The sequence below is a fragment of the Leucoraja erinacea genome, chromosome 32, assembly GCF_028641065.1.
Source record: "Leucoraja erinacea ecotype New England chromosome 32, Leri_hhj_1, whole genome shotgun sequence".
NCBI lineage: Eukaryota > Metazoa > Chordata > Chondrichthyes > Rajiformes > Rajidae > Leucoraja > Leucoraja erinaceus.
Genome location: NC_073408.1, coordinates 1,946,998 through 1,962,144, shown reverse-complemented (window position 1 = coordinate 1,962,144; position 15,147 = coordinate 1,946,998). Strand labels below are relative to the sequence as shown.

The 15,147-nt window shown below is 40.7% G+C and overlaps 1 protein-coding gene across 2 annotated transcripts in view; it reads right to left on the bottom strand.

Annotated features, from left to right (window-relative positions):
• sorl1 (sortilin-related receptor, L(DLR class) A repeats containing) overlaps positions 1–15,147 on the bottom strand; it is a 107,315-nt gene that overhangs the window by 14,714 nt on the left and 77,454 nt on the right. The window contains exons 34-44 of one of the 2 annotated variants that reach the window (XM_055660564.1): positions 14,406–14,529; positions 13,307–13,470; positions 11,330–11,436; positions 9,685–9,792; positions 8,698–8,770; positions 7,082–7,164; positions 6,226–6,322; positions 5,589–5,773; positions 4,837–4,956; positions 3,252–3,416; positions 1,912–2,086 (exon numbers count right to left, since the gene is read on the bottom strand). In XM_055660564.1, coding sequence (XP_055516539.1) covers positions 1,912–2,086; positions 3,252–3,416; positions 4,837–4,956; positions 5,589–5,773; positions 6,226–6,322; positions 7,082–7,164; positions 8,698–8,770; positions 9,685–9,792; positions 11,330–11,436; positions 13,307–13,470; positions 14,406–14,529 — 1,401 coding nt within the window. The remainder of the gene's footprint in view (positions 1–1,911; positions 2,087–3,251; positions 3,417–4,836; positions 4,957–5,588; positions 5,774–6,225; positions 6,323–7,081; positions 7,165–8,697; positions 8,771–9,684; positions 9,793–11,329; positions 11,437–13,306; positions 13,471–14,405; positions 14,530–15,147) is intronic. The other variant, XM_055660565.1, reaches the window with a different exon arrangement.

Genomic DNA, 15,147 nt, shown 5'->3' with positions numbered 1-15,147 from the left:
AATGAATGGCGGTACAGGCTCGAAGGGTCGAATGGCCTCCTCGTGCACCCATTTTCTATGTTTCTTTGTTTATGATTGCAGAACCAGCATGGTAGCAGGTTCTGTGTAAGAAGGAACTGCAGATGCTGATTTGAACTGAAGATAGACACAAAAAGCTCATATTTAGCTTAGGCAGCTTACAGCCCAGTGGTATGAATCTTGATTTCTCTCACTTCAGGTAGCCCCGGCATTTCCTCTCTCTCTATCCCACCCCCACCCAAGTAGCACTAGCTTCTCATTTTCACCCTACAAACAGCTTACAATGGCCCGTTTCCTTTATCATCTATACTTTATTGCGTATCTTTCTCTCCACATCACTGTCTATATCTCTCGTTTCCCTTATCTCTAACCAGTCTGAAGAAAGGTCTCGACCCGAAACATCACCCATTCCTTCTCTCCAGAGATGCTGCCTGTCCCGCTGAGTTACTCCAGCTTTTTGTGTCTATCTTCGGTAGCTTGTTCTGAGTGGATTTGACAGCATAGAGGCTTGTAAGGACATTTCCCCCAATAAGGGAGTCTTGAACTAGGGGGCAGTGATGCCGGGCAGGGGATGAATGACCTAATACCTAGGAGGAATGTCTTCTCCAAGAGTAATACATCTTAGCGAGTAGTCAATATCAAGTCATTAAGACTGGAATAGATATATTTCTGCATTACAAAGATCCCGAGAATAATAGGGATCAGCCAGGAAAATGATCATGGTATTGACTGGAACAGCAGGCTTGACATGCTGTATGGCCTCATCTCTTCCTATATCCGATAGCAACTGCGGTAAAATTAGATGTTCTCTACAACAGAGTTTGAAGATGTACTTTTACAAAGAGTTTACTGCTTTGCTGTTGAAAAGTTGCATGTATTAATTATATTTTTGCATGGAACTCTGTTAATCTTTTACTTCTTGTTTCAACACAAAACTAAATAGCAACTAACTAGTGGGAACATCCAAAGTTCTACATAGAGTGTAACAGTGTTATCAGAGTAACAATTCACAGCTGCAACGTCTTTTAACAACATTCCTCATTCAACCAAGAGCTTCATAGAGACAGCATAATGGTGCGGCAGTGAGCTCTGCTGATACACAGCTCCAGGGACCATGGTCCGACACTGACCATGGGTGTTGTCTGTCTGGAGTGTACTCGTCCTCCCCGTGACTGTGGGTTTCTGCCAGGTGCTCTCCAGTTTCCTCCCACATCTGCTCGCATGGCTTGGCTCCTAAAGCCTCATCGCTGAAACAGAAGCTCATGCGATGAGCAATTCTTTGGAACGAATCTCGACTAATTATGCATTGAAGATCATATAGTTCCATGAAAGCACAGAATCCCAATGTCCTCCACAACATTCCTCCTTCAGGCAACAGAATCAGAGATATTTTCGGCAACATCATGCTGATGTCTATTTTGCTGGCAGTTCCAATCAATGTTCAACTGTTGAAAATGAAGTCTAGGGCTTTGCTGGTTGATTGAGAAGCCCCTGTCTTGTTAGGATTACCTGGCATTCTAACACGACTGAGAACTTACTTCCCTCCTCCTGTACTGGGTACTGATTCTCGGTAGGAAGAGTGAACCTAGGCAATCTGGCTCATCAACAGCTAGTTTTTCGTTGTATCTCAGTACATGTGACAATAATCAACTAATCCCATTACCAACAGTACAAGATGTTCCCTTGCCTTAACAAACCACAGTTTACCCATCTAATATTAGACACACTATAAACCAGAAAATGATGGTGGCACAAATGACTGACTGTCAATCTTTCTTTAAGCGTGCAACTAAGGTGCCTGAATTTTTTTTTCTAACAGTTATTAATTCCATTGCCTGGTTATATACACAATCTTTTCATTAAAATATTTTTAGATCTTACAATTTGCATTACCTGGGTTTAGAGATACAGTTGCTTCTTTGCTCATGTTTACCAGTCTTATGACCACGCTGTACATTCCACCGGGTTCCAGATGCTTCACGGCGTATTCTACTGTGTTGTTCTTTGTGGACACCTTGTAATGTTTTTCACTTTGACGGATAGAATCTTTTACAAGAATTGCATAAGTCTGGGAAACATAAACAACTTTTGATTAGCGACCAGCACACTGGGCTTCAGTGATTACAGCAGTAAGAAACTATTTGGCTATAAAATAGAACCCAGAAGAGAGTCAACTGTACATGTTTGCATGGCCGGTTATCCACATGGCATTTATGGGAGCACTGAATGAAGATAGTTCCTGTTCCTGTTCTGGGGCAGAAGTAGCCTGCTGACAGAGGTGATTGTAATCAGAGACAGGTACCACTCATTCCCTTGGGCACCATCAAAAGGCCTCTATTAATAGTATGCCATATTTTATACTAATTATCTACGCTGCTATGTAAAACAGTCCCAAATCAAAACATACTCAATTATTGACCACATGCCAGTACTTTAGCAAATTTACCAGGGCCAGTACATTATGAGCATCACCTAATATATTTAAAACTTTGCAGCCTTTTCTGGAATGCACTTGTTTTGCAATTTCGGCAGAGAATACCTCAAGGAATTTTTATTTCTTTAGGGAATGAGGTGTGCACAAATACTGCTGAAATATTCCAATGAAACAGAATTTAAAATCACCAACAAACATACGAATCACTAAAGACTGACTGCTTTGGTTCTGCTTCTTGTTCTTGTCCAGAACTCAAAAAATGCATCACCTGTGTTGCCAGTTTCTCTCCTCCTCTCACATGTTCCCAACCATTTGACCTCCATCTCAGTGAAAGGGTTTGAGATGAATATCCATTACAAAGTACATTGACTGCACCATGCAGCATCCATCTTATCCTGCTGCCTGCAAATACCCCATTCCATATTAATTTCTGTAACCCCGAAACTGGAGGATACCAAGACATCATCTGTGGTCCTCTCCATCCAAGACCACAAGCCTGCCATGCTGCCTATTCCACTTTCCAGATGTCTGCTTACACTTCTCTCCCTACAAATTCCCTGCAGACAGCACCGGAGTCAGGATTGGACCCGGGTCTCTGGTGCTGTAAGGCAGCAACTCTACCCTTTGTACCATTGTGGCCCCCATTCTTTGCACAGATCCTGCCCGGCTGAAATATTTCTACCATTTTCTGTTTTAATATGACCTCGTCATTTTTTTTTGCAGGATTTCCATTGTACAGAATTTCTCTGGAAAGGCTGTGGTGCATTGATGCATCTCCATACAAGGTGTCGATACTCACTATAGTTCCATTCAGTAGGTCATATGGAGGTTGCCACTTCAGTACAGCAAATGTTTTGTCCTCCTTCACAACGTGTAAATAGCGAGGAGGCAGTCGGTTATCAGGTATCATCTTAACGGCAATATATTCAGAAGGCGGCCCTAGAAACGGCTCCACAACACGAACCTAGAAAAATGTGAAAAAATATTCATAGTGATCTCAGTTAAAATGATCCATCTCAAACTTTCCATATCACCTATACTTTTTAGATAAATGTTATGCATAAAACTAAATTAGGACAGCTCATTTAAGTGTACAACAACTCGAATCATGTCTCTAGCCAGGAATACATGATCCAAATTAGAGACTGCCTCTATTTTATACACTCCCTTTGAATGGACTGACTTAACTATCAAAAATTCAATTGTACTGCTTCTTATCAGTGGATTCTGGATCATTGGTAAAGGTTTCTATACAGCTAACATCTTAAACAACCATGAGGAACAGCACCGCATATTTCGCTTGGGCAGCTTACAATCCAGCAGTGTGAATATTGTTTTCTCCAACTTCATGTAATCCTTACTTTCCCTCTCTCTCCGTCCCTTCCCCACCCCAGTTCTACGACTAGCTTCACTGTCCTTCAGATTAATTTTACCAATTGGATGTCTCCTTGTCACCTTTCCCTCAGCTAACAATGAACCATTCCTAATCATCCTCTGCTTTGATCTGTCTTTTTCACACCTCACCCATCCATATTTCTAGTCCCTCTCCCCGGCTCTGAAGGGTCTCGACCCGAAACATCACCCATTCGTTCTCTCCAGAGATGCTGCCTGTCCCGCAGAGTTACTCCAGCATTTTGCGTCTATCTTTATGAGAATCATGGGATGTGCTATTAGGGGAACCTAATACACAGCTGAATTGATTTGCTTAACTCTGTTTTTAACTAACCACTGCATGTATAGCTTAGTTTATAGATACAGTGTTGAAACAGGCCCTTCGGCCCACTGAGTCCTGCCGACCAGCGATCCTCGTACACTGCCGCTAGTCTACACACACTAGGGACAATTTACAATTATACCAAGCCAATTAACCTACACACCTGTACGTCTTTGGAGTGTGGGAGGAAACTGGAAATCCCAGAGAAAACAGACAACACCCGCAGTCAGGATCGAACTGGGGTCTCTGGCGCTGTGTGGCAGCAACTCTATATCTGCTCCACCATGTTGCCCGATGTTGTTACTTTCCAAAAGTGTTTTGGATTTTAAAAAGACACCTCCTAAAGAACCCACACTCCACTCAGCACATTGTTATTTATGATATCCAGGGACCACCAAGAATGACCCCTGTAAATCACCAAATATCAGCATCCGACATTGGAGGAACAATTTCTCAAGGTCTTCCCAACAGCATTCACATTAGGCTAATCGCTCTCTTATGTCTGGGAAACTAGAAGGAATAAATCCAACTTAAAAGATCGCAAGATTAAATCTAATCTAGAATTTAAAAAAAAACAAATCTATTTTCTCAAATTTCTATGCAAACATTTTAACAATGTGAACTTCATCAGGCAATACATCGTATCAAGGACAATGAATGAAATAGCTACCAGAAATAGATACTGCTCATCACTGTTCACCATCACCGTAACATTGCTCTTGGTTGAATTTACATTTTTTGGATTTCGATACAGTTCCAAAACCGATGGAGCAAAGAAAATACCATAAACCTGTGAAGAAAAGAAGATTGTTATTCCCAAGTTATCTCTGGAAAATGAAGGCTCTCATGATACACGGAAAGCGAGAAACTAATCAAAATATGCTTAATTACAGTTCATATGAAGGGAAACTGGTGGGTGTAGTAAATCTGGATTCCCGGGTATGTATACATATTTAGCTAATAAAATGTACTTAATTCAATTCATTCCTTCTCTCCAGAGATGCTGCCTGTCCCGCTGAGTTATAGCCCTGTCCCATGGTACGAGTTCATTCCAAGAGATCTCCGGAGTTTAAAAAAAAAAAATCTAACTCGTGGTAAGCACGGAGAATGAACGTAGCGGGTATGTCGGAGCTCCGGGACGTCTCTTAGCGGCTCGTTAACATTAACGGCAGGTACTCGGGAAGACTCGCTAATGGCAGGTAAGCGCGGGAAGACATGAAGATTTTTCAACATGATGAAAAATGTCCACAAGGCCCCCGAGTACCGACGAGTGGCCATTACCGTAAATCTCCGAGTTCGAATCAGGGCAAACTTGGGAGAACTCTTTGAAGGAACTCGTACCGTGGGACAGGGCTTTTACTGCACCTTTTTGTGTCTATCTTCGGTTTAAACCAGCATCTGCAGTGCCTCTTACACACTTACCACGTTGGTTGGGCCACTCCAGCTGCAATCCACAGCAGTCTGGTTGACTGGTACTGCTTTGAATTTTGGAGGAGCTGGCATGGTTCCTTGTGTTTTTGTGTGTGCAATGGATATCGGACTGTCCCCTTTTACTGTTTTAGCCCATGCTAAAATCTCATATTTTGTTCCAGCAGTTAAATTGAAAACTGTAGAATAAATAAAAAATATAAATGCATTGATATCATTAAAAAGCCTTACCATGCAACCAATCCAGTAGTTATATCACGCAAAATATAATTTATAAATATTAAACTTTGCTAAGTAGATCAGAAGAAAATATTGAAAAACGTGGCTACAAATATGAACTTTTGAAAAAAAAATGTTATTTGTAACTTTAAGATTTTTTATTTGTTAACAGAATGTGACGTTGTCATTGTGCCAATAGGACAAGTGAAACAGCCCTTGTTAAAGAAGCAAAAGGGCATATAGGAAGTATACAATATCCATTTTTGAAAGCACTATCTAGTTCAAAACATATAGAATCAGCAGTTTGAAAAGCTTTCACACAACAAAAATTCTTTGGTGAATGTCACCTCTAGTCATTTGTGTAACTTTTATTATTATTTACAAATCCACACACACACACACACACACATACCAGATAAAGATGTCTCTCTTCCATCAATATTCAATGTTCTCTTTTCTTTTATATGAGCATCAAAGACCCACGACACATCCAGCACATAATTGATCACCTGAAATAATTTGGTGAAAACAAAGTTAAGTTCCTACCACTGTAGGTCATGAAGCTTGTCCTGAAGTAACAGCGATCAAGGCTATTCTGTAAATCTCTTCTCCAGTGCTGGATTTACGTATAAGCTAAACAAACTATAGCTTAGGGCCCCCACTTTCTAGGGGGCCCCCCGAAAAAATTGATGGGCCTTGAGGTCTAGGGGGGCCTCCGGCCAAGGCAGAATACCTACCGTTCAACTCTGGGCGGCCCCCCTCTCTATCTCTCTCTCTCCATCTCCCCCCGCTATCCGTGTCCGGGCTCCGCTCGCTCCTCATCCGCCGGCACGGCAGGCCGCTTTGCACATGCGCACAACCACGGCAGGCACATCATCGGCCGCCCTGCGCATGCGCACGGCAACGGCAACTGGTCGGCGCTGGGCACTTTCTCCCTCGCTTTGAATTGTGGGAGATTTGGTGGCCATGGCAGTCCGGTCGTTGGGGGCCTCACAAGTGGAACAGCTCTTCATCTAAATCCGACACTGCTCTTCACCAATGCCAAACTTAAATAGATTAATCTGGCCAGTAATATTATCCAGAACAATCATACAAGGAACTTGCCAACCACACAGCAGTACTAGCATTTCTACTTTACAAAATTCTGAGTGGCTTTGATCAATCTGACACACACAACTTCAAATGGTGCAGCACAATTATAAATTATTTCTACAGCTATTTAATCTGAAAAAGGGCATTTGTTAAAACTCACTGTGTATAAAATGTACCTTAAAATCAACATCCAAATGTAGCTTCAAGTTAACCATGTTTTCCTTTGAATTAACAACTTCAATAATTGGTGGTGGAATTGCTGTTAGGGGGGAAATGCAAAAACCAAGTCATTTATTTCAACAATTGTGTACAGTTAGTTACATCTAATCTTTCTCAATGTTCATCGTCTTTCACATGCATTGGATTATTACATGTTGTTCAATGACAACTTTTGGTGATATAAGTATTTAAAATCTTAACTAAAATCTTTGTTTCTAAGCCAATTTATGGTGTGCCACACCTTAAATATTAACCAAAACAGATTGAGAGTCATTTTAATTTTGATAAAGAACAATTGCTAAACTATAAACTTAACGCTGCTCATTTTGTCCTCAAAGTATTTATCACATTACAATATGGTAGATAGAGACCAGAACATCACTCCTGTAGAGGCCAGAAGGCACATTCATGTCTGCTGAACAGGTAGAGTCTCAGCATGCACCTGCACCTTATGAAATAGGCGCAGCAACACAACTCCACACTGTTAATCCCTTCTGGAACTACCAATAAAACTCTGAATGAAACAACTACGTTTCTCAAAAATGTATCAGGCTCCCGTCAGACAGACACCAAGATCATTTCTTTATTAAGATAACCAAAATACCGAAAACAATTAAAAACTTGAAATTTAAATGTCAGCAATCATCTTTTGTACCATTAACTTCCTGTCCTATGTGGGGTGCCAAGTTTATTCTAGGGATCACCTCAAAAAGATAAATTTAGGTCTTTATTCTCTGGAGCGCATTCTTGATAGAGGTCTGATGAGAGGGATACAGAGTTATGTGGACAGCTAAACTGAGATTCAAACAAAATTTCACAATGACAGTCTTTAGATATGAGGGGGACATCAGAAGTGTATTGGAATTTCCAGTGGAAGTAGCAGGTCATTGGTATCATTCCAAAAATTGGATAGGCATATGGATGAGAAGGGAATGGAGGGTTATGGTATGAGTGCAGGCAGGTGGGACTTGGAAAAAAAGTTGTTCGGCACGCAACCTGGTAATGTTAACTGCTAAACTGAGAGAAATTTACAATGAAGTCTGATTACATTTAAGTGTATTTTTTCGCTCATCATTCCAGATTGCAAACTTCACGTGGTCCGTCCTGTTTCGACGAATGCAATCGACCCGGTGTGCACAATCAAATAGAACAATCTGTCTTACAACTTTAGGCTGTGCACGCCATACGCAAGAAGATCATTCCAAATGCTGCATATTGAATCTAAATAATATTTTTATAAATAATGGTCTGCACTTTGACACGACCCATTGATTTGATAGCACAGCATTGGCTGCTGCACACGCAGGAAGAGTTTTTTCCCTTAAACTAATAGGTCACAGAGGCATTTTTAAACTTGATAGTTCCATGTACATTAAATGTCAAACTATGGTCCAAGTTTTACAAGTTCATGAACTGCCAGTTAGGAATTACTGCCCGCCATAAAGGATATTAAAACAATCAAATTTCATACTATTGAGCTGTAAACATGTTTACTAGAACTATTAATGGTAGCAACATAGCTCAAGCATCTCAAAAATAATCAAAGGGACACTGTTCGTTATTGTTTTGCTACCACCTTCTTTCTGTGTGCTGATGTTTCTTGTAACACTCCAGTTGCCAATCCCACGGCCTGTAACTGCTGCAACCTGCAAAGAATAAGGACATTATGTTAGAAGCTGTTGAATACAAAAACTACAAATTCTGTTGAATTTATCCCACAGCTTATACTGACAAAAGTAAAATAAATGATGCCTGTATTGAATACTACCTCAGTAATACCCACTATTGGGCACTCTCTCCATCACACTGGGTTAAATGGACGCTACCAATGTTATTCATCTTAGCAAAGTACAAACATTCGGATTACAAATTTCAATTCCGAGCAGTTGAGCCACAGTTTGAAGGACGGTCATGTTTTTGGTATGTTTGTTGCGCGTTGAAATGATGGAACATTAGGATCTGGAGAGGACTAGAATGAAATTCTCATTCTTAGATGTCAGCCTGTGACTGGTGTTGAAATATATTTGTCGACAAAGTTAAGACGGGGACTAACGATCCCTATTATTTGTGTAAAACTGCCAGGTTGCGGAAAAACCTAGCAGGGAATCACACCTTGGAACTGTGAAATGGTGGTGGGTTACGCCATGAATGGTGAAGGAAGCTCGAGAAGAAAAACAATTACCTGGGAAAAGTACTAAATCAAATTATATTTGGGTCAGTGCCGCTCTATGTACGTAGTATGAGTGTACAGTCACGGCGTTACCGGACAGGTAAGGAGAGGAGAGCAACGTGGGTTCGCGGGTTCTGCTCCAGTACATCGGGCGGGCGAGCGGGCGGGCCGACCCGACTTTGAATAATGCTGCCAAAACATGATGGCACCTGCGTGTAAAACGTATGCAGGAAGTTTGTGCAGTTGCACATGTGACAAGTAAAGCCCCATTGAATGTAGAAATAAGTTTGGCACTACAAGGCTATTCTTGGATAACGTCTACACAAAACAATTTCAACATGTTTTACCGTCACTGGCCAACATGGTGGATAATCACTGTATTATACTCACCCTGACACTGTACAAGGTGTTTATTTGCAGATTTGCAATGTCTTTCTGACATTCACGGCTTTTCAGTGAAGTCCAATCTTTATCTTTATCTTTCAGGGAATATTCCACCTGGTTCGGGGCATTTGAGGATGGGTGTTGGGGAAGGGGGCAGGAAAAGTACAATTAAGCCAATGAAAGAATTTAATGTGTATTAAGACAAAAAAAAAACACAAACAGGTCATGACAGTTTAATTGTAATTCAAGGGTAGACTCCATGCCAAAGGCAAGAACTGTGACTCTATGGAAATGCCTCACAACCAATGGTTATCCTATGTCGGACCAAATTACAGCAGATGCAAAATAAACTTCCATCCAAATGATGGAACATCACTGTAAACTTTAGACATTAGAGATACAGCGTGGAAACAGATCCTTCGACCCACCGAGTCCACGCCGACCAGCGATCGCCCAGTACACTAACACTGTCCTACACTTCGGGGACAATTTCTAATTTTTACCAAAGCCAATTAACCTACAAACCTATATGTCTTTGGAGTGTGGGATGAAACCAGAGCACCCAGAGTAAACCCACATAGTTAAAAACATAGCTGCAGGAGTAGGCCATTTGGCCCTTCGAGCCAGCACTGCCGCTCAATATGATCATGGCCGATCATCTAAAATCAGTACCCCATTCCTGCTTTTTACCCATATCTCTTAATTCCGTTAGCCCTAAGAGCTAAATCTAACTCTCTCTTGAAAACATCCAGTGAATTGGCCTCCACTGCCTTCTGTGGTGAGAATTCCGCAGATTCACCACACTCGGTGAAAAAATGTTTCCTCATCTCAGTCCCAAATGGCCTACCCCTTATTCTTAAACTGTGACCCCTGGTTCTGGACCCCAACATCGGGAACATTTTTCCTGCATCTATCCTGTCCAATCCTCTAAGAATTTTATATGTTTCTATAAGATCCCCTCTCATCCTAAATTCCAGTGAATACAAGCCCAGTCGACCCATTCTTTCATCATATGTCAGTCCCGCCATCCCGGGAATTAACCTGGTGCATCTACGCAGCACTCCCTCAATAGCAATAATGTCATGCCTCAAATTAGGAGACCAAAATTGCACACAATACTCCAGGTGTGGTCTCACCAGGGCCCTGTACAACTGCAGTAGGACCTCCTTGCTCCTGAACTCAAATCCTCTCGCAATGAAGGCTAACATGCCTTCCAGGGAGAATGCATAAACTCCGTACAGGCAGTGCCTGTAGTCAGGATCGAACTCGGGTCTCTCACGCTGGAAGGCAGCAACTTTACAGCTGTGCTGCCCTAAATGGCAAAGTGACACAGCAGCAGTTACTGCCTTACAGCGCCGACATTGCATGGAAACCTGCAAAGATGTTATTCCAGATTAAACAAAATGAGCAGTTTAACTACATTCTATAACGAATGGAAGGACAATATTTTACAATTTAGCTTTGTGGAACTCAGATATCTCATACGTGACCTTGTTCCGATCTTTGACTCTATTGCAAAAGATTAAAGTCAAATCATGTGAGCCTCAGCCTATTTGATGTGTAACGATTTTGAAAAGATCTCAGGAGTTTAATTTTTAAAAAAACAACAATTTAATAAAAGCAGTTTTATTACATATAAATGCAGACTTACAACGTATTCCCGAATCAGACCATGTGCATTGGCAGGAGGACTCCATCGGGCAGTAATAGTATACTCTTCAATATAAGATAACTGGAGCCTTTCTGGAGGGTCAGGTACTGGAAGAAAAAAAATAATTAATGATATTAAAAGTTTGATTTGGATTCACATTTTGCTTTGCATAAAATTTGTAAATATCAAGAAATAAAGATCGACAATTGATTCCACCTTTCATTATTTCTACAACTTGTGTGAATTATTGATATATCTGTTCCTCTACCTTACAGTAGTTATTTGAGGCCTATCCCTCCCACGTCACTGATAACAAAATTCACCTACTTATATCTCTGTTCTTTACCATAACAGGACTCCTAAGCCAGTCCCATCCCTGCCAAATTAATTTCAACCCTTCAATGGCTCTTGCAAATTCCCTCTCCGCTACCCCAAACCTTGCTACACCCATCGCAATCCAGGCACAACCAATCTGCCGATACAAGTCCCACCTTCCCCAGAAATGGTCTTAGTGATGCAGAAATATGAAGCCTAGCTTCCTGCATCATCTCTTTAGCAAAGCATTTATTTGACCCATCTCCCTGTTCTTACATGCACCAACACTTGACACTGGCAGTATTCTAAAGATGACAACCGTAGGAAATCTTGCCCTTATATCTCATCTCTTCTCAAACCTTGCCTACTTCTTAGTTCCTGAACTCAAGTCACACCTCTCTATTCTTTTTTTTTAAACTATCTTTAACCAATAGTCACACCTCAGTCTGTTCCTAGCTTCCTGCCTTTCTTTCACCGTGATGTGCATTTCAATGCTCAGACCCAATCTAAATCATGTTACGGTGGCGCAGCGGTAAAGTTGCTGCCTTACAGCGAATGCAGCGCCGGAGACCCGTGTTCGATCCCGACCACGGGTGCTGTCTGTACGGAGTTAGTACGTTCTCCCCGTGACCCGTGTAGGAATTTCTCAAAAATCTTCGGTTTTCTCCCACATTCCAAAGATGTACAGGTTTGTAGGTTAAGTGGCTTGGTAAATGTAAAAAAGTCCCAAGTGGGTGTAGGATAGTATTCATGTGCGGGGATCGCTGGTCGGCACGGACCCGGTGAGCCGAAGGGCCTGTTTCCGCGCTGTATCTCTAAACTAAAAACTAAAATCACCAATGGCCTTGGAAAGACTGCCCAGTTACACATACCCTTAAGCTCAAGAACATTTTTCTTAGATCCACTTGCCCCTCAATCTTCCTTACATTTTTACTTAGATACCTCTTTGACCAAACCTTTTCTGGTTTCTATTCTAATTTCTGCGTGGAATAAAACAGTCAGATAACACTGCTTGACAAGGTGCTTCAGAATATTCTGCTGAATTAAACAGCCGTTAAAAATGTAGAACTCTATCAATATTTCAACATCCTTGCAAATAGCAAAAAAGGAAAATGAACAAACCAACACAGGGAAATGTAGCTATATATTTTTTTTGTTATTCAAACAAACAAACTTTGATCCCTTCATCAACTCAAGATATTTACATGGGCAGGATCTGGGAATATAACTAAAGGTATTCCAAAATGTGGCAGCTTCTCTCCACCTCAGTTTCTGGTAGCACGGTCGACAGAAACATACGATACCGGATCTAAGTTTAGGTCATTAGGTCACAGGAGCAAGAACAAAGTTATTAGGAGGAAACTTTGCTATTTTACATTTCTATTGACCTGCAGCTCTTTTGTGCATCGTGGTCAGGCATTACAATGAAGCCAATGTAATCATTTTCAATGCGCCACAGGAAAATGCACAGCAGTATGTGCATGCCAAAAATATTTGGCACCATCTCTTCCAATTACTGCACCAGGCTAGGGAATTGGGTCAACAATCTGACTCTGCCTCGCATTTACAGGAACTGTAAAATCAACTTCAGTTTTGAGCAAATCTATTTTCTGTAAACATACCTTAAGGAAAATCGTATTTAAAAGGGTAAAATTCACTTACAGCCCTCAGGTGTTCGTATTATAATGACGTCTCTCGTTTTGTGGAATTTATTTAGGCACTGCACTTCCACTTTCACCTGGTAGGTTGTATCAGGTTTCAAAACATTTATTATAATAGCAGTTTTATTGCCAGCTTCCAAGCACTTCCATTCCCCACCGACCAAACTAAAAGAGAGAAAAATGTCATCCAACAGTAAATGGTCAAACTCTAGAAATTCCAAACATACTTAAACAAAATGAATCTGGAGTGAAGATTAATGCCATGGCGACCACATGGAAGTGCTTTGTTGGTCACGGGTCAATTGATCTACTGTGCATTTCCAGTGTTTATTCATGTTTGATACTTGGAACTAAACCTATTGCTTTCATTTTTAATTGGGCCCTGCTCTTCCCCTGTTCTTCCCATCATCTCTGGCTTCTTTCAACATGAGTATATGATCTTAAGGGAATGGAATAGATAAGGCAAATTCCACTGTCTTTTACCCAGAGCAGAGGAATCGAGAACAAGGAGACACAAGTTTAAGGTGAGAGGAGAAAGTTGTAATAGATTTGATTAGATTTGAAAGTTTTGATTAGAACGGGTGACAAGGGTTATTGGGAGAAGGCAGGAAAATGGGATTAGGAGCTAGAGATCGGCCATTATTGAATGGCAGAGTGGACTCGATGGGCCAAATGGCCTAATTCTATAACTTGTGAACCCGAGGGGCCACCTTTGCACACAGAGGATAGTGGGCATATGGACCAAGCTGCCAGAGGGGGTAGTTGAGGCAGGCACTGTAACATTGTTTAAAATACATTAGGACAGGTACATGGATAGGAAAGCTTTACAGAGAGAAAATGTAGAAACAAGGAACTGCAGATGCTGGTTTTTCCCAAGGAAAGACACAAAATGCTGGAGTAATTTAAATGGCAAATCATTAATTTAGTTTCAAATGTGAACTAGAAATCCAAGTTGTTATGAATAGAATTGAGAAGTGAATGACAATGAGCCAGAGGAATATTCAATTTTGTCCTGTAACACTGGGAAAGATGACAAACATTTGTAAAACAGAGATTTAATACCTGTAGTATACAACATAGACACATGCGGATTTTAATACCTGTAGTATACAACATAGACACATGCGGATTTCATATTATTTGGCTTGCTCCATGTTAAGGAAATTGCTCCGTTAAAATCAGCTGACCAATGAAGATAACGTATTTTGTACACTGTTTTGTCATCTTAAAAAGAAAAAAAAAGTTCATATTATTATGCGCACAAACAGAATTTATTTTCGTGACTGAAACCTCTTGATATTTAGGTAAGAAACATCAATACAGTCCTCTTAGAAAAGATAAAGCCCCATTACAGGAGGTAGCAGGAGTCCTATTTCCACTTAAGTTAGGATTCAAAGCCAGCCATGAAAAGCAATTAACAATGAAATTGGTCTACATCAAAGATATTTTCCTCAGTATTTCTGGGTAAATATAAACATAACATGTTCATTTATCATCCTGGAGATGGCTTTTGATATGTTGGGAAAACAATGGGCATCGTGGGCCACTCAGAATGTCATCGTTTTCACATGTTTTTATTTCTACATTCCTAAGATTAAAGCTTCTGCTCTAGGGCATGATATCATGCAGAGACTGAGATATTTATAATGCCCAATTATTATTTTTTTAAATCAGTAATCTATGCTTCTTTCAAAAAGTTATACTAACCTATACATCAACACATAAATCAAGAAAAATGCTTTTGTAGATTTAATTTTCATAATCCCAATGGCTTCACCACAATCCAAAGTTGCTACATCTTAAGACTCTCTCTTAAGTTCCTTGCTCAAATACTGTCAATTA